This window comes from Heterocephalus glaber, unplaced genomic scaffold (assembly GCF_053883595.1).
Source record: "Heterocephalus glaber isolate CG9 unplaced genomic scaffold, H.glaber_assembly_v1.0 deba00001550, whole genome shotgun sequence".
NCBI classification, from domain to species: Eukaryota; Metazoa; Chordata; class Mammalia; order Rodentia; family Bathyergidae; genus Heterocephalus; species Heterocephalus glaber.
Genome location: NW_028258343.1, coordinates 1,495,588 through 1,518,844, shown reverse-complemented (window position 1 = coordinate 1,518,844; position 23,257 = coordinate 1,495,588). Strand labels below are relative to the sequence as shown.

Sequence of the window (23,257 nt, the reverse complement as noted above, 5' to 3'; positions counted from 1 at the left end):
AGTATAAGCTTCAAGAGAATAGAGCCTTTGTCTTATTCACTGTTATATCCCTAAAATCTAACATAGAATACTCACCTTCTGAGATAGACAAATCTCCCATTATCTGTTCAACGAGCATTTATGAATTGCTGGGCCCACAGAAGGCACTGTGTCCAAGGAAGATGGTAATAGTATAGTGGCTCTCAAAAGTGTGAATCCTAGGAACTCATTAGAAATACAAACTATCAGCCAGGCATGGTGGTGCATGCCTGTAATCCCAACACTCAGGGAGGCTGAGGCAGGAAGATCACCACAAGTTCAAGGCCAGTCTGTGCTACATAGTGACTTCAAGGCCACTCCGAACTATATAGTGAGACCCTGTCTCAAAAACCAAAAAGGAAAAGAAAAGAAATATAAACTATCAGACCCCAGCCCAGACTTACAAAATTGAAACTGGGGGTGGGATTCAGAAATGTGTGTGTTCATAGTCTTCCAGGTGATGTGACGTATGCTGAAGTTTGAGAAGGACTGTGGCCTTGATGACCTCATACGTTACTCAGCTTTCTTACATTGTGACAAAACACCTGAGATAATCAACTTAATAAAAACATTTGATTTTGATTTTGATTTCAGAGGTTTCTGCCCATGGTTATTTGGCTTTGTTGCTTTGTCTCTGTGGTGGCCCAGGATATGAGGCAGAGGAGGCCTGTTCACCACATGGCAGGTGGGAAGCAAAGAGAAGGAGGAAGGGGCCCTGGTCCCAATATCCCCTCCCAGGTGTATCCCCAGTGAGCCCCCTTCCTCCAACTTGGCTAGGGACCAAGCCATTAGCATGGGCTTTTCAGGGCATGTTAGTCAGCATGGTGCATCAACTTGATTGGCTTTGGGGTCCACCCTGGGGGACTGCTATTACACACTTCTGTGTGCACCTGGGTGGGCTTGGGGTCTATGACTGGTCTCTTGCTGCTTCCTCTCTAGGACTGTTCCCCTGGTCTGCTTCCCAGCTGCCATAAACTGAGCAACTTTGCTCCTCCACATCCTTCTGCCACATTTATGCCTTGGAGTCAGTGGATCATAGACTGAAGCCATGTGCAAATTAAACTTCTACTCCTTTTACTTGTGGGTGTTAGGTATTGGGTCCAATCACATGAGCTAATGCAGGGGGACATTCTAGACACAAACTATAGCACCCTAGTTGTTTGCTATAATTGTCTGCATTTTTTTATCAAGTAGGGAGGAGGAGCCCATAACTCCCAGCATGTTGCCAAATGATTTTAGTAGCCTTCCGGGTATCACTATTATTTTGTGCGTGTGGTGCTAGGAATTGAACCCAGGGCCTTATGTATGCTAACATCCACTCACTGAGCTCTGTCTCTGTCACCTCTGACTACATTTAAATACTAATCAATCACCTGGGGAATTTTCTAAAAATGCTGATGCTGGGCTCCTCCTCTAGAGATTGTTTCAGTTGGTCCTGGGTATGACCTGGGCATTAATTTTTTAAAGCTCTTCAGGTGATTGCAATATAGTCAAGATTGAGAATCACTGAAATAGTTGGAAGACCACCAAATAAATAAGGAATTAAAACAAAACCCACTGAAAGAAGCCAACATATTAGGTTGTCATGTGAAGTAGCTGTTATTTGTAAGTCAAACCCATCAAATATTGGCAATTTCATAGGATTAATCTACTAACTGTTCTCAAGTCCCAATATAGAAGAAGTTATGGGGTGTAGCCCACAAAAAGGCTCAGGAAACAGAGAAACCATAAATTCAATTCGTCTGCTTAACTGAAGCCAAATCTGTGTTCTTCGCCACTAATAATCCTATTGTGGTATTTTATTAGTTTTCTTCTAGGGTTGGGATCATAAACTTTTGCTATAAAATGTTAGATAATAAATATTTTAGGCTTTGCAAGCCACACGGTCTCTCTTGCAAGGACCTACCTTTGCCATGAAGCAGGAATTCAGCCACAAACTACACAGAAATGAGTGTGGCTGTGTCCAATGAAATGTACTTACTCAAACAGGCAGGGCAGATTTGGTCAGGGGCTATAATTTTCCCATCCCTGGTCTAGAGTATTGATTTTCCATAAGAGTGTTAGGGAGCAGGCATAAGTTGTTTTAGACTTCCACACGATGAAATAGCTGGCTAGTTAACTTGTGGTACAGATTACAGAGGGCTTCCATATATCAGGTAGCTTTTAAATGACATAACAGAGTATTGTTGGGTTCCTTGGACTCCATTTAAGCAAGACTTGTGAGGTTTGAGGAGGACTTTGGAAGGAGACCCAAAGTAACTCCCTCTCTACTTTCAAGAATATGGTTATTTAAAAACTAAATATAAAATAGGCCTCTTTTTGTGGTAGCCAAGAATATATTGCTCTGTTTGTAATTAAATGTTGTTTATATATAAAAATGTATATGAGAAACACACACTTGTTTTGAATTCTGCTTTGTATTGGAAATGGCCAATATTTGTTGAATAAATGAACAAGTTAGTTTCTAATCTGAACAAATGAGTTAGGTCTGTTCACGATTAGATATTTGGGACCATTAAAGAATGGGTGGATAGATTTACAGTCTTTAGAAAAGTGACCAAATACAAACAAATCCCGGCTCTGTACTTAACATCTGCCCCTAAACACAGGCTAAGGGTGATTGGTTAACTTATTTCATTTCAGGGGCTGTTTTCCAGCAGGAAAACCTCACAGTTCTGTCCTAAGTATTTTAATATCTGTGGGCTACTGAAGCTTTCTTTGAATTCTGTCTTTGATCTGAGGACCTCTGCGTGCTTTGTAACTATATACAGGATTAAATACTTCCTCCATTTAAGGAGAAATCCCAAAGCTCAGAGGTGTAAAGTGACTTGAAGAAGGGTTTTCGGCAAGTTGATTAGAGACTGGTTTAGAACCAAGGACTTCTGAATGAAAATATCTCTTGTTTTGTTTCCATGCTGAACTTCTTGAGAGATATATATTCCCTTTTGATACAGCGTGCATGTATAAGAGAATGATATTACGAAAGAGGTTTAGATATACTTGAATAAAATTATACTTCCCTGTATATTGTAAAAATCAAATAAAAGGCAATCAATCTGAAGACCAAGGTTAGTTTAATTACCAACAAATGTAACATAAGGATTTTTTGGATTTAAGAAAATCTTATAGTTAGGGTTTTAAGGTTTTTCTAGTCTTCTATAGACCAATGGGTATTTTAGTTAAAAATTATAGGCACCACAGGAATTGAAAGCTATTAAAGAATGTTTAGATAGAAAACACAGGATTGGGTGGAGTAAGTCTTTTTTCCTAAGGCACTGTTCTTTTAGTGTGGTTCTCTCACCAAATGGGGTCGGAAGAGGTCCCCAAAAGCAGAGATGGGGATCTCAACCCAGCACACCCACAGGGTAGGTTGTAGGTTTACTGACTTCCACCAAAGAAAGAATAATTTTCAAGACAAGTCAGTGAGAGGCATAAAGAGGTTTATTTAGGCAAAATTTTTGTTGTTTTTTTTTTTTTTTGGTACCGGGGATCGAACTCGGAACCTTGCGCTTTCGAGGCAGGCGCCGGACCCACTGAGCTAAATCCCCGGCCCTATGAAAATGACTAGTTTTTTTTTTTTTTTTTTTTTTTTGGTTAACGGGAATGAACTTGGGTCCTTGCGCTTGCGCAGCAGGCAGCGAAACCACTGAGCTAAATCCCCGGCCCTGGCAAAATTTTTAAAGTACACTTAGCAAGACTAAAGTGAAGGGGGCCGGAGATTTAGCTCAGTGGTTCCGCCGCCTGGCTTGCCTCACAAGCGCAAGGTCCTGAGTTCGATTCTCAGTATCAAAAAAAAAAGAAGAAAGTGAAGACCTCCAAGCGAAGAGAGAGGCACATTATGATCTGGAGCTGGACATATTTCTGGACCTTTGGGGGTGTCTTCAAGACTGCGATCTAGGATGTGGTTACCGGCTGCACTGCGGCACAATGGAAACCATTTACATGTGTTTGAAGCTGGGATCTGCTGCCCACTACAAATAATGCAATAATGCTGCTTCCTTAAGGATGGAAGTCTGTTGAAAGAAGCACCATTTACAGGTGAAAAGCACAGGCCCAGAGCCCAATTTACAAGCTAATGATTATGTCTTTAAGACTCTCAGGAATTTTCCTTTTTTTTTTTTTTTAGTAAATTTTCAAGAAGGGCAAAAGGCTTCAGTAACTTTTGTGTCCTAAAACCACAGTTTCCCTTAAAAGTACAATTTAAAAATTCCAGGGCCGGGGATTTAGCTCAGTGGTTCCGCCACCTGCCTCCCAAGTGCAAGGTCCCGAGTTCAATCCCTGGTATCAAAAAAATAAATTTAAAAAAAAAAATTCCAGTTTTCCTTGTCTTCTTTCTACCTATCACTGTTATTATTTTGTAAGTATTCTACCTCAGTCCCCTCAGACCACCTGTGTTAGACCTACCTGGAAGCCTGTCAGTTACACATTTCCAAGTCTACATCTGATTTATGCATATCAATCCCTGAAGGTGAGGTTATAAAAAAACTTTTTTTCTTTTGAGACAGGGTCTTTCTATGTGGTTCAAACTGGCCTCGAACTCATGGTGACCCTCCTGCCTCAGACTCCTGAGTGTGTGCACCACCACACCCACCTCAACAAAAGGCTCCATTTTAAACAAATTCTTCAAGTGCTTCTGATGCTCAGTAAAGTCTGAGAACCACTGGCTACAAGAAGTATTCGGCATTAAAGGGTGAAATAAAATATAAAATGAAGCCAAAAATACCTTTAAACACAAATATTGGCAGGATGCCCGAATGGGCAAATATATCATTGTATTAAAATATAATCAAGGATTACTCCATTTAAAAAAAGTTAGTAGAAGATCTGGTTTTTGAAAATGACAGGGACGGTTGTTAAAAAAATTACTTGTTGAAAATGTTCTGCTCTTACTGGAGAAAAATACTTTATGCAATCGATTCTTCTTGAACTAATTACTTTATGAACTATATAAAATGTGGAAATAGCTTTTTATGAGCTTCAGATAAAAAGATTTTTTTCACTAAGATTTGCTAGGATTAAAGGACTTTATTTTTTTTTATACTGGGAATCAAACTCTGGGCCTTCCAATTGCCAGGCAGGAGCTGTGCCGCTGAGCTACATCCCTGGCCCTTTTTCTGAAATTAAGAAGGAATAGGAAATGTACTATGTAAAAACCAATTATGTGGATATGAAATTCAGACACTGCAATCATCTGTCCTTGAAACATGAGGTTTCATTTTTATACTATCTATGAATGACGGATTTGAATAGGATTATTTCTATAGATCAAATATCAATTAATTTTTTTCTTTCCCTGCCTAAAACTTTTCAATGACTCCCTAAATCTCTAAGGACAAAGTTCAAACTCAATTTATCTGACTCTCCTCTCCAGTCCCAGATTCCTCCCCTCCAAGTTTTCCTTTTAGTTTCTCAACAGTCATGCTCCCACATCACCTTTATTCTCACTGCCAGAAACCTTCCCTCCCACTCCCTCCTTTTCTAGCAGCAGGGAGCACTTACCAAACACTGTGTCATTACTAATGATATAATTATTGACAGTGGAGGAAAGCGAACGCGTGTAAATTACGGTTGGGATTACAAACCAACAAGTTCATGGAAAATTAAGCCCTGCTGCTCCCACATACATTAGTATAAGAAGGATTGATCATATGTCGAGAATAATTAGGAATATTTTGGGAAGATATCATTAAAATTTGAAGTTAATTTTAAGACAGAGAACACACAATCCAGTTGGATTGCTGGAACACACATCCAGCCGGATGTCATGGTTTTTCTGTGACCTTAAGTCACTATGGTGACTTAGCTGATTAAAAGGCACTGCAATTTTTATGGAGATACAAGAAGGCATTTATTATCTTATGGAATTTTCACAATACCCAACCACCGTGAGATGTACTTTTATCTTCAATATAAGTAAATTATAAGTAAAATGAAGTTAGGGAGAGGAAATAAAACTCACATAGTCACAGAGCAGGTAAAGAAAGGGCAAAATTGAAACCCAGACTGGTCGGACTCCAAAACTGATTTTCTTTTGATGAAGCAATGCCCTGACCCCTTACTGGAAGGCCCTGATAATATCTAAGGTTCCTTCCAGTTCTAACACTATTTTCTAAAGAAACAAGGTAGTTTTTCCCTGGACATCTCTCACACCTGTCAGTCCCATCTGGAGGCTAGGAATCAGTATTCTTAGTGTCTCTCCTGTTCTCTGAATGACACATGTAGCTGCCAGCTTTACAGATAAGAACTCAAAGGACCTTTTAGTTCATTTGGGATTAGTGAGCTATCCCATTTATTTTACTTCCTGAATTCCTCCTGTAGAGAACAGGATCACTAAAAAAGACAGACCAGACTCTTCTACCATGTGAAATATAGTAAACAGATGCCTTCTATGAAACAGGAAGTGGGCCCTCACCAAACTGATTCTGCCAGCACCTTGGCTGTGGACTTTCCAGCATCCAAAACTAATAAACAAAGTACTGCAGCAATGAACTAGAACCCTCTGACCACTGCTCTCCTGAAGCCACTGTGTAGTAGAACAACATTCACCTTGCGTGTGGTTATGCATTAAATACATAGATGAGCATCCACAGAGGTTCTTTGTCTTGTTTCTATGTCCCAGAGATGGAACCTAGTGTTATATGCATGCCAAGCTCCAGCTCTGCCCCTGAGCTACACCCTAACCCTCTCACAGAGTATTTAAACCAGTTCTTTGCTCCCACACTTACCATCTCTAATACCTTATTCAACACACTGAGATGATCTAGAAGCAAATTATCTAAATTGTTCATGGTTCTTGGCATACGACCTTAGCTGCTAGGTACCTGATTAATCTGATGAAAGCTCACTTTCCTGTGGTGACTCTGTAAAAATTTGTCTCCATCTATATTTACTCATTCACTCATTTTATCACCAGTAGCGTTCCTTATGATAAAAAAAAAAAACCCTCAGAATGCTGAAAACTTGCTCAACAGTTTTGTTATCATCAATCTCTTTACTATTCTATGTTCTTTATAGATATGAAAGATGATCAGGACAAATGTCTTTTAGAGATACTTGTGAAATGAGTGTTAGGGTGTTTAGATATAAAAATCTAGCTTTCTACCCCTGCAAGGCCAGGGATTTAGCTCAGTGGTTCTGCCGCCTGCCTGGCAAGTGCAAGGTCCCAAGTTTGATCCCCAGTACCAAAAAAAAAAAAAAAACCATTATCTTAACTTTCTACCCCTATTAGGAGTTTTTAGACTCTAGATTTGGGGTTATATTTTTATTGAAAAAAACGTATATTCATATATATTTGTATATGTTTACATGATATTCAGTTCACTTTTGTCATTAATGATTCTAATGTGACATTTAAGTATAACTCTGTAATTGGCAATGCACATTACCAGCCAGATGAGTATGACACTTCTCAGCATGTACTTAATTATGGAAAGCCCAGGTAATATAAATATTTGTATAATGCTTAACTTAACAAAACTTTCATTGTAGGAAAGAACTCATTTCCTAGATAAGAAAAGGCTCAAACAGCTTAGTAACTTGTCCAAATTCAAACTCCTGTAAGCGGCAGTCAGCATGAAGCCCTAAAATGATAGATAAAATAATGTCATATCTATCAGGACAATCAAACAATGCAAAACAGTCTTAAAGACTGGTAATTAGGTGTAACAAATGTTGGCTTTATGAATACCAATTGCATCATGCATATGAAAACTCCAAGTTAGAGATGCAACAGAATGACTAAAAGAAATTAAAAGGAATTTATGTTCAAGGGACATTATAGAACAGCAAAAAGAATACTGAGTTGAGACAGAGCCAGTGGGGATTCATCTGTGAAATGGAGAAGTTGGGCTGAATGCAGGATGCTGAGATGCCCTAGAAGTCTGACCTTCTGGCTTATATCCATCCATATGTTCCCTTGTCCTCTGGCTTTTGGTTGATTCTGCCAGTGAAGAAAGATCCCTGGGTTTAGGTGGGAAGCAGAGTTAGGAGCTGCCCTTGATTCCCTCCCTGTGAGATCTCTTTAGGTGGCAGTGGTTTGCCAAAGGCTCCTGCCTTCCATGACTCTCCCTTTCCAGGTGGCAAGACCCTTCAGTACCCATGTGCACCCCTATCCTCTGCCTACCTACACTCTGCCCACATCCTGGGTATCAGTACTTTTGTAAATCAACTGTCTAATTCAAAACCTGCACCCCCTGATGGATACATCGTGGAAGTCTTCCCAGTTGTTACTGTGGTTATTTTGTGAACTATTAACTTGGTTTGCTTGTTCTTTCTTCACAGTAATAATTTTTGGCTTCTTCAGTGAAGTTCAGATGGCATTCAAATTTTTAAGAAAGGAAATTTCTTTGAGTTCACTCCATTTTCTTAAAAATACAACTATCATACACAATCACAAGTAAGAGAGAAGTCCGAAATAAGTCAAATAAGGGCACAGCTTTATTTTGCTACAAGGCAGTAAGTACACTGTCATCAAAGGTTCAGTGCTGGCCATCTTGCACCAAATGTTCTTAAGGCAGAAACTCACTATTGACCTCAGTCTTTGTTTTCTCCCAGAGGCAAACACAGGGCTTGACTCTTTTTTCTCCTCAGCTGCAAACACCGGACCTGTGAGGCAGTTCTGATATCATAGACTTGAAAACCATGGGGATGCTGATCAAACTCAGAACCCCTGAATTAAAGAACAATCAGGCTGAACTTGAACAAAACATAGAACATCAACAACATAGATCTCCCAAAAAAAAAAAAGAAGTGCAATGCATGCTTTATAAACCACCAACAACAAAAAAGAACCAAAAAACAAAAACACATAACAACAAAATGCAAAATCTCCCAAACAACTTTTCCAATGTATTACAAAAGGAAAAATATGTATATTTTTAAAAAATAAAAAAGTCTGAGATACTAGTGCATAGTCAATTACCTAACACCAAGTTTCTTCTCTTTCCATTCAAGCTCTACTGCCCCTGATACTAGCAGCATGTCTACAGGCTAAGACCATAGCAGCAAAACAGTTTTTATTTGGCATTTACAAAATTAAATTACTGAATAAAAATATAATTTTTTATAAAACTATTTCATACAGTAATAATTTTTAAAGCAAGCTAACAAAAAACTCATAAAATGGTTGAGTACAATAAATGTACCCCCAATGTTATTAACCATAAATGAGCATTTACAATCTCCATTAATTGTTCCATGGTGTTTAGTCAACATTTATAGTAATGCTTTTACTGATTTTTAAAAATCTGCACATATATTTAGTGATTGAGGAAAGTAGAATACTGGAGTACCTTTTTGTGTAAAATTTTTAAAAACTCAACACAGGAAAAAATACTGATCTGTTGGCCCCTTTAAAATACAAATAAATCATTTTATTTTTTTAAAAAAATCTGCTTCAAGATATTAACTGGTTATAAAATTCATTACCTAAGAATTTAGGCAAGACTGCTATTTATTTTTTAAAAATCCTTTTTAGTTGGGTGAAATCCAAAAGATTTCACCCAACTAAATGCACTTGGTGCTGCTCTCAACTGTTGTACCACAACAAAAATAGGTTCTTCTCCCAATCATGGAAAGTCATGTCGAGGAATGATATATCCCAAGTCAACTTGAAGTGTTCTGAAAACCATAATGCTTTTCTGGAAATGTCTCACATGACCAGAGTCCGGGCTGAGAATGCGTTCACGTATTTACGAGTCTGAGCAGAAGCTGTCATCTGGTCCTCTGTCTTCCCACAGGATGCAGGTTCCCAGGTTCCACTACAAGGCTGAGGGGGAGGAGTGAGAAGAGGTCAGACTAGGAAGCAGACTGGACTCTGAAAGGATCCCCGGTCCCAGCAGGATCAGTGTATGACACTGTGACTGTGGATGACCAGTGAGTGGTCTATGCCCAGAAGCCTTTGGAGGACAGCCTCTCAACTCCTTGATATACTCAGAAACCCAGTGTTCTTACGTGACATTAATGATCAGAAACTTTATTAGAAAGAGGGAGAACCCACTCTGAAGTTTCATAGATGCAGCCATATCTTCACATTGGTGCCCCTTTTGTCTCTGGTGAGCAATGAATACTCATAATTTTCCAGATATCTAAGATGAACTGTGGGCATTCACTAAGCAGATGGGCATGTGCTGGAGCCCAGAAGTTCAACATCAGCTAAGGACAGTATCTATTCTTCATAATTAATTTAGAAAAATCTGTTCATCAGTATAACTTTTTTTTTTTTTGGTACCGGGGATTGAACTCGGGTCCTTGCGCTTGCGCAGCAGGCGGCGAAACCACTGAGCTAAATCCCCGGCCCAGTATAACGTTATGTTTTGCTGGCCTGGGGATCAAACCTAGGGCCTCAAACACATGCTAGGCAAGTGCTCTATCACCAAACCACACCCTCCCCCAGACCCGGGTATAGCCTAATTTTTTTGTTTTGTTTTGGCTTTTTGGTACCAGGGATCGAACTTGGGACCTTGCACTTGCAAGGCAGGCACTGAAACCACTGAGCTAAATCCTCAGCCCTATAGCCTAATTTTTAAAGATATACTGGAAGACATAAGATAGATGCAATATTCAAAGAATAGTATCTAGGTCCTAGGAGCCCTTTAGACATTCACACACATTATCTCATTTAAATAGTAAAACTACCCTGCGAGTGAGGCAGGTTCATTTGGTCTTTAGTCAGAGTAGAAAATGGAAAGGTAGGACTGGGGATTTAGCTCAGTGGTTCCAGCACCTGCCTCGCAAGCCCAAGGTCCTGAGTTTGATGCCTGGTACCAAAAAAAAAAAGAAAATGAAAAGGTGGAAAGGGTGGCAACTTGTCAAAGCCACTGTCTGTACATTCCCTGGCCTATTCACTGCACAGTTCTGGCTCCTGCTGGGCCTCCATGCTGCCTCAAACTAAAATACGCACTATTTATGCTCCACTTCATTCCCAAAAGGATTGAATATGATTGCAAAATAAATACAGCAGAGTCTCAAAAGTGCAGAGAGCAAGATTGCGGGGAAATATATGTGAGAAAAATAAATAATATGAAGTTGGGGAAAGACTGGTATATAAATTCCATCATGAAGCACAGTGCCCAGACAGATGGCAACCCTGAGCTTTCCAGCAGTCACTGCAGACAGGGAAACAAACATAAGCAGATATTGGTGCCACTGAGGTCAATAGGAAACCAGGGGTTTAGGAAAAGCACCATTCCTGGTATTGATACTGAGAAGAATTACTTTCCATGGGACGAAAGAAGCCTCCAGAACCTAAAGTACTTTAAGAGACAAATGCACAGGTGTCTCACGGCAGGTGGCCTAATAGTTGACAATGTGTGGGGCCCAGAGTGCCACCTGGATGTGAACGGGGGATGGGACACAGAGGAATTGCCATAGGAAAAGGGCAAGAACAGGTAGGACTATCCAGGCAGGTGGAAAAGCAGGGATGCATTCCAGGTGGCAAGGTAGCAGGAAAGAGAAAGGAAGCTGCAATTTGGACACTGCTGATGGCATGACTGAGAAGAGAAAAGAAACACAGTGGTCAAATGACAAAGTCTAACAAGCCCTTCACACGTGCTGCCCATGCTTCTAAGAGTTTCACAGGTTTCATCTCCTTTAACTCTCACACAACACACCTGTGGCACTGCACCTATTCTGCAGAGCAAGCAATTTAAAAGGAAGAGAGAATTAAGCAACATACTCAAGGTCACCAAGCTAAGAAATGAAGCAGCAAGAGTGCGAACTCAGATGGAATACAAGAGGCATTATCCCTAATGACGCTGCTTCTGCTAAGGCTCTTGTCAGGAACAACGCAAGTAATGTTATGGGAAACTCAAGGGCTTAGTCCCAGGGCCTTGGAATCCTGGAAGAAGCAGTGAGCACGAGAAGTCCAGTAGTCCTGAATGAACACACCATACTGGTTTGGTTGTGAGGTTTCCTTGCTTGGTGGTTGGGACAAAGTTCCAGTAACATTAAGTTTACAGTGTCATGTTCTACCTTTCGTACAGAATCATCAGGGTAGTTATAGCATTCTTTGCAATAGCTCTGAATAAATGATGTTTCCCTAGACATAAGCATGTGGATTAAATATTTCTCTCGTGTATATCTGTCCACCCCAAATCCCTATTTTAGTTTTATTGATGGCTTATATGCTGTAAAGTTTTGCACCGCAGAACTGAAACACTTTATTGATGCATGACATTAAAGTTAAAATGTAATGTTATCTTTTTAACTACTGAGAAAGTGTTTGTAGTCACTGTAGCATAACGTGATATATAATAACTACTATTCTGGGAACAATTCAATGTGCTGTACTGCCTACTATCAAGTACTATCCAGTTCTTAGTAGCAATGATCAGATACACAAAGAACAAAGAACATGGATCTTAAGTGACAATGAAGCAGAATGAATATCTTAGTATCCTATACAGTATGTTGATTTAAAATTTACACAGAAACACACACAAAAAAGAACAATACATACACAGAAACAAAAGGAGAAGAGGGAGGAGAAGGAAAGTAAGAATGGAAGTACAAGGGAGATATAAAGCAAGAAGGGATTGTTTATTTTTCTGTGATTAAGGATTTTTCAACTTAGCTGACCTTCAGCTAATTTTAAATAAAATTTCTAAACATATACATTAAGTGTCTTAAGATACTATGGTAAAATAATCATGTTTGCTTTTACTCTGCTTCCTAGAAGAGTCAAGTTCTAATTCTTTGTCATATAAGCCTCAAGTTGACACAGAATTTCCTAAGTCTATGTAGGAGAATCTAATGCTGAGTATTACCAATTTAGCATAGTTACAAACTTGAAATGTAACTGTGATTTTAATACATCCCCACATGGCTTATCACTTGGTTCATGTTTGGCTCTTCCTCCAGGACCAGATATTTAAAATATCAATATAAAGATGGAATAATATTTTGGGGCGGGTACTGGGGATCGAACTCAGGACCTTGTGCTTGCAAGGCAGGCACGGTGCCACTGAGCTAAATCCCCTATTTTTAATTAGTATTTGCAGAGAAATTTCTCAATAACCAGCTTCTCCTAAGGTCAAATAGAATTTGAGAAGATACAAATCCAAACGACTAAAATATGCAAATTCCTTAGCATATAAACACTGAGGCTCAGAGCTTGAGGGGGAAGATGACTTGGACACCTAACCCCCCCAGAACTGATGAAAAGCAGGATGCAGTCAGCATTGTGGAAAGAAATAAAAAGGCCTGTAAGCCAGAAGCCAGGCAGCTTCTTCTTTTTTTGGTACCGGGGATCAAACTCAGGACCTTGTACTTGCGAGGCAGGCGGCGGAACCACTGAGCTAAATCCCGGCTCCAGGCAGCTTCTTCTGTACTGGGAGAACATGAATCAAGCACATCCCACAAAAATAAGTGTAATGAACCGGTCAGAACAGACATGCAAGGATAGCGTGAATGTAAAGCAAGATCAGAAGATTGAACACTTGGGTAAAAAGAACTGCTTCCTTTCTCCCTACTTACCTTGAACTCCCAGGCCCTAGGCCAACTTTTCAAGAAGACCAAATAGTTTTGACAAAGGAAGACTTAAATGTCTTTGTGCTGGAAGAATATTTTTAATATTGCCCCATCTATCTTTACATCTCCTCCTTCTTCCCTCTCCCTAAATTTTATTTGCCTTTACACTAAGGAAATGATAAGCATTATGGATTTCTGCACATGAACTCTTGTTTAGTTACTAGCCCTTGGTGCTATTGCAGACATGTCATTCTATCCTAATTCATTTCAACATTAATAATCCTACTGCACATCCTCCTGCTGCTGCTGAGGAGTCACCTTGCTTATCCTGTAATGTGTCTTTCACTGCCCCTGGGCACAAGTGAACTATAAACAGTCTGTCAAAGCTTTAACTGGGATATCCTGTTAAAGCACCTTGAATAAATACGCAGGTCTTTTGTAGAAGACAGAAGAAAAGAAATGAGGCAAGACCATGTCCACAGGTGGTTTTCTGTCAGAATTAGATTATTTTCATTTAGAATCTGAAATTTTTCATCATACTGAATGACAACTATTATTACTGGTAGTATATGCATAAAGCAACATCATACATTCTTTGCTGATGTCAAAAGACCGAGCAATTCTGTGTTTTACAATTTTAGGACTAAATACTAAATACTAAATATTAAATACTAAAAAAGTATTTTGAGAAATCAAAGCAACTTGTGAGATGCTATTATGTTTTTATTTTGATTTATTATATGTAATAAGCAGATATGAATGGTGTCCAGAATTCTATTTAATTCATCTGAAGAAAATATTTATCCTAGATGAAAATTCTAAAAGTCAGAATTCCTTCCCAGAGGGACAGGTTTTTAAAATGTATCAGTTATAGGAGAGAATGTACAAACCTTTTGTCGTATCTTTTTTTTTTTTTTTTGGTACCGGGGATCTAACTCAGGACCTTGTGCTTGCAAGGCAGGTGGCGGAACCACTGAGCTAAATCCTCAGCCCTTTAGTCCTATCTTAAGTCAGGGACGCACTTGAGTGGAAATGTTGCTACGATAAAGTTAATGGATACCAAAATTTCCTCACTCGTAGAGACTTCCTCGTGTCAGCACAGATTAATTAAATGCCTCCAACTTCAAGGTTGCTAAATTTTCACAGGAAAGAACCTTAAAAGTTTGAGGATTAAAGGGCCAGATGGTGACTGGAAGTTTTCCTGTTCACCAATGCCTGCATTTCCCAAGCCTAAATGAACAACTGTTAAATGAAGATGGACCCTTGCCAAACAGGGAGTTTGCACCAGATGTCTCTAGAGGTCTCTTTATCTTACATGTTTATAGACTTCCTGAAGTCTGTATCACATAGCCTAGGGTATCACAGGTTTTTGGAAAAACAGCTCTCATTTTGGTCACATATTAGTTCCAGACCATTATGATGAAGACAAGTGCCAAACTGCCCTAAGCCTAAAGCAAGTCTATCTTTGCAGCCCTCCCCAAGCAAGATTCTATCTCAGAGTGTTTATTCTAAGTTACCCAAACAAACAAATGAAAAATCTGAGCATTGTAATGTCTGGGGCAGGGCACCCTGACTCTGAGCCCAACAGAGCTTCCCCCTTCATTCAGCCTGTCTCACTTCAACCCCAAAGCTACACACAGAAAACCTGGTTAATTTGTAGCATCTTCTGAAAGCAGGTCACTGCAGTACTACTGACAGCTACGTGAATTTTTGCCAGGGTAAGTGGAAAAAAGTGACCAAAAGGAAGAGTCAAGTAAGTGTGGAGACATGCTTGATTGACAAATGCTCAGAAAGATCTCCCAATGTATGCAGACTTTCCATACTGACACCAGCAGCAGAAACAAAGTGAAAACTAGTAAACCAGCAGTTTCATCTTTATTTTTTGTTTTTTGTTTTTTTTTTTTGGTACCAGGGATCGAACTCAGGTCCTTGCACTTGCGCAGCAGGCGGCGAAACCACTGAGCTAAATCCCAGGCCCAAGTTTCATCTTTATAATACCAAGAAGTCTGACTACCTTTATTTGAAGGAATTGGATGAATCAGCTATCTCTCCTGGTGACCTACTGACATTGTTCTACTAAAGTAGAAAAAGGAATAGTATACTAGAGGAAATAATACACCACAGGCCTGAGAAGAAGGCCTACCCATTGGTAAGGCCTCCTCACTTGCCTGTTTAAGAACAGAGACTCTGTAGCCTCTGGCTAATGCTAAACACCACTGGTGCACCATGGCCTGTGTGCTGCCATCTTGAAAACAATATTATGTTCATCTGATCTTCACAGCAATGAGTGGAGGACATGCCACAGTCTTGAGCAGTTTAATTCATTTAGTGAAATTAAAGTTATGCAATTAGGAAATGGCAGAGTCCAGACCAGAATGCAGCTTTTGTTGCCCACATGGAGTTTATTACACTTCTCAGCAACGCCTATCATAAACAAATCAAATAAAGATAGAAGCAATCCAAAACACACAGAGCCAAAAAGCCAAGGGAGAAAGTGAATTTTCAATAACTTTTTTTTTTTGGTACTGGGAATTGAACTCGGGGCCTTGAGCTTGCAGGGCACGCCACGGAACCACTGAGCTAAATCCCCAGTGGGAGAAAGTGAATTTTGATTACAAGTAATAATATTTTAAAATTCTTTGATGTTGTGTGAATATGTTTAAATAACAATGACTTGGGAAATTCATTTAAACTCACTGTTTTTTTAAAAAATAAGACCATGACAAGCTAAGTCAGGAAATTAAAATTTAAGGCTGTCATTCTGTGGTTACAGAAAAGAGGAAAGTGAGTGAGAGTAAAAAGCATATAAACACATCTTTTACATTTGAGTTTTAAATAGGAATAAAAGGAAATTGTAATTTAAGAGAAAACGACAGAAGTTCAAAAGGCTTATAACAGAAGTTCAAAAGGCTTATCACATAAGTATAGTTTTGGATCTACCGATAAAAATGCCTACCTTAGAAATGGGTATTAGTAGAATGTATTTATATGAACATGAAAAGGATACTGAGGAAAAAGGCAGTGTTTTCTCTCTGCTGAGGAGAGTTCTGCATGCCTGTGTAGGCCAGGGGTGGTGAGCTTGTGGCATGTGCGTTACTGTTTTCCTTTTTAGACGAAACATGTTAATATATGCATTGTTTTTTTCTAGACTAGAGCGTCAGTCTTCAGGTTTAACTGCAGTGTTGGCGTTTGTGATAAATAAGTGAGTGTTGAGTTGCAGTTTGGCACTTGGTCTCTAAAAAGTTCGCCATCACTGGCCCAGGTCTTCTCTCAACATAGTTGACTTTCTGTACTTCTGTTTAGGTTTGAAATTTATCATAATCAAATATAAAACTCATAGCTTCTTCTTGTTCTTTTTTAAAAAACAAAACAAGACAAAACAGGGGTTCTACTATATGACCCAGGCTAGCCTCAAACTCATGGGATCAAGCAATCCTCCTGCCTCAGAGACCCCTCTACCCCTTAGCTGGGACTAGGTGTGTACCACCACACCCAGCTGTAGTTTCTTCACCTGTAATTTTAAAATGGAATTTACACAGAATGTATTTCTATATAAGCATGTATGTTTATGCAGACATCAGAAGAAGACTCATAAAGGCCCAGTATACGGGCCTCAAAACCTGTAAGAATTGCTCTGTCTAAAACTTTATTGCCATAATCAAGTCAGGAATGATTTAAATTAGAATGAAGAACACAGAATTTCAGTTATCTGTAGTATTCAATAAATGTTTTTGTACTTAATAAGTTATTTAGACAATCAGATGAACAATCAATTATATAAATGGCAAATATTTTGCATTTTAGAAGTATTTGAATTTTTTAATTTGGGGAATCATTTCTTGCTGTTTCAGTTAAAAGTCCTACAATGACAAAATATCTAGTTGGCTAAAATCTCATTTAATATTTGATTTATTGCGAAGAAGTAGCAAAAGTTATATATTATATAAAGTACTCTTAAGTCAAATAGCCAGATCATTTAAGAATGTTTAATATATTTAATAATGGCAAGTGTAAGAAATGTACCTAAGTAGGTCAAATTGGATTATGATGGAAATACACGAAATGGTATTATGTTTTAAGCAAGCAATATTCTCAAACTGCATAAAATCATAGCAGTCCTCCCCTTTGCCTTGGTTTTTCTTTCTACAATTTCAGTTACTCAGGGTCAACCATAGTCTGGAAATATTAAATGGGAAATCCAGAAATAAAAAATTCGTAAGTGTTAAATAACTTTTATTATAGTATAGTGTTATGATTCTATTATATTGCTAGTTGCTATTAATCTCCCACATGCCTGATTTATAAGTTAAACTTTATCCTAAGTACCTGAATATAGGATAATAAAATAGTGTTACATAGGGTTTATAGGGTTTGGTGCTACGACAGGCTCAGGCATCACTGGAAGTCCGAGATAAACATCCACCCTGCATAAAGGCAGGTATTTTATAGATATTGTTACATTTGGATTATATGAAGTATAACTGAAGCATAAGGCAATATTTGAGGGCAGTATATGTGAAATATAGGCAATATTTAGAATCATTTGACACATTTTCCAATAGTTATCACAAAAGCTTGAAAAATTTTAGAAATAACATGTTTCTCTAGTATCAGAAGTTTGAACTCCGTGACAGAAAATGAAAGCCATAACTTGGTGTTAGCATTCATTAATTTAGCATTTCTTGAAATCAATTATTTATCTATTATACCAGTTTATTTGGTCAGGATAAATCAAAAACCATCCAGGGTAGATAGAAGCACTGACTCTCTATTTAATTTTTAAGTCTCAATTTTTCAATTCAGTGGAAGTGAAAATTCCCCTTAGCATGTGATACGCACAGGTGACTTAACCACCGACCAGTCCAATTATTTAAATACAGGATGACCAAATATTGCTTTTTTATTAATTTTTATAAAGTAATATAGTAAGGAATACAACAATTTTATCAATTTATTCAATACAAGAATCGACTGGGGCCGGGGATTTAGCTCAGTGGTTCCACCACCTGCCTCGCTTGTGCAAGGTCCCGAGTTCAAAGAATCGACTGGGTGAAATGACACCTGCCTAAGTGACACTCGGGTAGTCAGTCTGTAAACAAACACTGCCCCAGTGACAGTTGGGGTAAACTGTTAAGTGATTAATCTCAGTATACAGATGGTAGAATCTGTAGAGCGCCAAATATGATTCACTGATATACTAAAAAATACAGGTTAATAAAATAGAGCTACTACTTAATTTTGAGTTTCAAAGATAATCAATATTTCCATTAAATAAAATACAAATACTCTGGTAAGTTCCATACTGAATATTTTAAAAAATATTTAATAGCATTAAAAATTCTGTGAGAAAAAAATCAGACAACTTATTTTTCATAAACATTGACATTATTGTGAACTTTATGTAATATATATGTGTGTGTTGTTTTTTTTTGGTACCGGGGATCGAACTCAGGACCTTGCGCTTGAGAGGCAGGCACCGGAGCCACTGAGCTAAATCCCCGGCCCTTATGTAATATATATTGTAGTCATCACATTGTTCAGCTCTGAATGGTTTTGTCTAAATGTTAGGCAAAAAGCTTTCAGGGTTCAGCTGATAGATAGATAAGATAGACAGAAAGATGTATTTTTGGGGCCGACAATTTAGCTCAGTGGTTCTTCCGCCTGCCTGCCAAGCGCAAGGACCCGAGTTCGGTTCCCGGTACCAAAAAAATTAAAAATAAATAAAGAAAAATGTATTTTAAAAAATTTTTTGGAGACAGGGTCTTGCTCTGTAGTTCAGACTGGCCTTGAACTCACTATGCAGCCCTGGCTGGTCTCGAACTCACAGGGATCCTCCTGCCTCAGCCTCCTTAGTACTGGGATTATAGGCATGTGCCACCATGTATGGCTAGGGATCAGTTTAGAAAAATAATCAAGAGTTTTCAAGCATGTAATTATTAGTATCCCTAAACATTTTTACATGTTTTCTCTTTGAAATTTGGAATATACTTTTTCTATGCTACTACAAAGACAGGTTGAGTCCCCAGCTAGGTTACAGAATACTTATATAAAACTTAATCTAGCTTAAAGTGCTAATGACATTAGTCACATTCTATGCTTTGGAAACGAAAAGCCAAAGAAAAAAACAAGCAAAGGTTTCCCTTCCAACCCAGGAACATCTCTAGGTAAACTTTCCAGACAGCTGCCCCTTGCCTTGCAATCCTTCTAATTGCTTTTTGTGTGTCCCTTTAATGCACGGGTGGGGTTTGTCCTTGTCCTCATCTCACAGTTCTGGTGATATGCTGGGTGGTCTTCATGTGGGCCCTACTCATGCCTGCCTGACTCAGCAACTCCCAATACTCACAGCACTGTGTTCCCCTTCCCACACTCCACCCCTCAGCCATCTCTCACCCAAAGGGTTGGGAAGGGGTTGGTAACCAACAGCAGCCACAGGAAAGCAGTTTGAATTCATAAACAAATGCACCTCCAACTCTTTCAGCTCGGTTTATACTTAAAAGTATACTAAGTATCACAATAATTAAAAGGGAAGTTTCAAGATTCTCACAATTTGGAATGAGAAAGCATATGCAATGGTAGAAAAGCCCCAATGGGCTGTTCTCTCCTATTGCAGGGCCTCTCAACTTACACCATCAAATATGACTTCCTGCTTCTAAACCCAGGTTCTCCACCTGCTCTAGGGCTTGTGAATTTTCCTTCTGAGTAGCACCAGGACAGATGGGATGGTCCTGCACTGGCTAGATACTAGGCTAGCTTAAATAATTTGGGGGAGCAAATTTGCATTCTTATTTAATTTGGCTCAGGATTAATTTGGAATGTGTTGCATTTCATCAGGATACACCTACTTCAGAAATACAAGGGAAACCTCCTTTGATATTAAAACCTGACAGCAAATGGTCTACTACAGATTAGTCACAGCTTTGACTGCTGCCTTTTTAAAAATTCTAATAGTCAAATACATGGCAATCACTTTCTATCTAGCTAATTTCAAATTTCATATAGAATCCAGTCTTTGAGCTTTGACTGCTTAGATCTGAGCATAAAAAATAGAAATCTTAAAACAAGGCACAGTTTAAAATGTTTAAAGCCAGGAGATACTGACACAAGCCTAACACACGATCTTGGTCACAGTCAGAGTTAAAAAAAAATGTTTCCACTTTATCATATTTGCGGGACCTGCTCTCATGAAAATTTCCAGCATATTTCATGTGAGTAGTAACAAGAATTACTGGATGTTTTTTGGACATAAAGAAACTGTTAAAAAGCATTACACCTCTATGTCTAAAATGGTAAGAACAACAATAGCACAAGATAACAGTTTTTACAGTGAATGAGTTTTAAGACACCGAAGTTAGGGCAGGGGATTTAGCTCAGTGGTTCTGGTGCCTGCCGTGCAAGCACAAGGTCCTAAGTTCGATCCCCAGTACCAAAAAAAAAAAAAGACACCAATGTTAGAACAGTAATTACCTGCAAGGGACTCACCAGGGACCTGTTTTTAGGTACTGTAAATGCTTTCAGAACATTGTCTTCATCTTCTGATACTGGTGTCATCAAAACAGAGCTTGTAAGAATATTCTAAAGGGAAAAGAATGATTTGAAATTTAAATAAGGCTAGATAATATGAGAGCTAACACAATCTTAACACTGGAGAGAGTAGATTACTATGAGATGATACACATTTGCATGAAGAAATGCAGTTATCTGCCAGAAATTCTCTTCCTGGGGAGCTAAAAAGAGAACTCAACTATGTACTGGCCCTTGCCCCACTGTAGCAAACATCGAAGGAATCCAAAAAGCTTCAGGCTCCCAGCTGGCTGTAGGCACATAATAGCCACTCAAAATCCACCTGCTAAATCCATGCTGTTGTTTTTTTTTTTGTGGTACAGGGGATGGAACTCAGGACCTTCACTCTGAGCTATATAACCAGCCCCATCTGTCTGTCTGCCTGTCCATCCATCCATCCATTTATTTTCATTTTGAGACAGGGTCTTGCTCAGTTACCCAGGTGGCCAATATGTGAGGCTCCTGCCTCAGACTCCCAGAATATTGGTGTGTGCCACCACGCACCCTTAGTGCATTAGTGCATGTTTTCAAACTGGCTAACTCCATGCTTTTAAAAATAAAAGATGTTGCTGTGCAAGTGCAAGGACCCGAGTTCGATCCCCAGTACCAAAAAAGAAAAGGTACTAAGCTCTGGGGCAAGAATTATTTCATAGATTGGTGCAGAAATATCTTAGCACTATGAATTAATGGTAGCATAGTACAGTGGTGAAACATAGAATTTAGAACCAGACTTTGCAACTTTTAACTCAGCTGCTCCTTCTCCCCTTTGATAGGTATATAATCTTCAGCAAATGACTAAGCTATCCAGTTTCTTGGTTGCCATACTGGAGGTGGTAATGTTATCAACCTTATACAGTTATTGTGATGGTTACATGAATTAACTCATCCAAAGCTCTAAGATTCTTAGCACATACTGAATAAATATGAACAATTACTCTTTACTCTGATTCTTCATAAGACATCAGGACAACTGTTCACAAACTGCAAACTGGCAAAATGGTAGCAGGCACAGCAATGCAACACAGTTGGCTATCTGCATCCATGGATTCACCAACCAAAAAAAAAGAGAGAGAGAGAGAGAAAGAGAGAGAGAGAGAGAGAAACTACCACCTGTATTGAGCATGCACAGACTTTTCTTGTCACTCCCTAAAGAATGGCATTTACATTGTATTAGGTATTATAAGAAATCTAGAGATGATTTAAAGTACGTGGGTGGACCGGGGATGTAGCTCAGTGGTGCTGTGCCTGCCTAGCAAGTGCAAGGTTCTGAGTTCAATCCTTAGTACCACACACACACACAAAAGATATAAAGTACCTGGGAGGATGTATGTAGGTGGCACATAAATACCATGCCATTTTATACAAGAGTTCAGCATCGGCAGATTTGGGTATCCAAGGGTGGTCCTAATTCAGTGGGTGCTGAACCTATGGCACTTGTACCACAGTGGGTGGTTTGTATCACTGAAAGCTCTAAAATGTTCACCATCACTGTCCTAGACCAATCCTCTGTGGATGTAGAGAGAAATCTCAACTGGCACAATACTGAGCACCGCTTGTAGACACCATTGTAGGCACTGTTTTAAATGTTACATAAAACCAAGCAAGGGACAACTAGATGGAAATACTACTTTTAGAAGGCAAATAAATCTAAAAATCAACATTCTATTTTCATGAAACTATCCATGAAGCAGACTTTTTAATTGGCAAGGACTCTCAAATCATAAGAAAATAATGAAAACATCTGCAATCAAACAGAATGTTTCCAATTCATAAACAACAAATGTCAACTTTATATCCTATATTAATGATCATTTAAAAAAAATCATGCAGGGTAGAATATTCAGAAATCAGCACATTAGAGAATGTGGAGGAGGGCCACACTGCAGAGTTGGGGCTTCTGTCGCATACTTACGGGGGCATCCGCCACCTGCGATGGCTGTGTAAACAGCTGAGTATTCAGACTCTCCCCTTCCCAGTGGTTTGAGCAGAAGAAGTTTCCCGCTTTATCAGTTGGAGATTCCACCTAAAAGGAAACAGGAAGTGCTTTGTTGTTTCCAGAACCACAGCTTACATGAAATACTGACTCTCAGGAGTACAATTCTGGCCAGTCTTTCAAATGTTCAGTGCCACATGAAAATAAATTCAAGAGCCATTGTGCCCAACACGCTGGAGCTGCTGCTTGCTAACAAGCTAACACTTTGATCCTTGCAGG

At 39.0% G+C, this 23,257-nt stretch overlaps 1 protein-coding gene across 5 annotated transcripts in view; it reads right to left on the bottom strand.

The window, feature by feature from the left end:
• Nucleotides 1-5,042: 5,042 nt before the first annotated feature.
• Myb (MYB proto-oncogene, transcription factor) overlaps nucleotides 5,043-23,257 on the bottom strand; it is a 37,324-nt gene continuing 19,109 nt past the window's right edge. For 4 of the 5 annotated variants that reach the window (XM_021249567.2, XM_004871495.3, XM_004871498.3 and 1 more), the window contains 3 exons: nucleotides 22,958-23,068; nucleotides 20,950-21,057; nucleotides 5,043-9,784 (listed from right to left, as the gene is read on the bottom strand). In XM_021249567.2, coding sequence (XP_021105226.1) covers nucleotides 9,668-9,784; nucleotides 20,950-21,057; nucleotides 22,958-23,068 — 336 coding nt within the window. In that variant the 3' untranslated portion in view covers nucleotides 5,043-9,667. The remainder of the gene's footprint in view (nucleotides 9,785-20,949; nucleotides 21,058-22,957; nucleotides 23,069-23,257) is intronic. The other variant, XM_021249564.2, reaches the window with a different exon arrangement.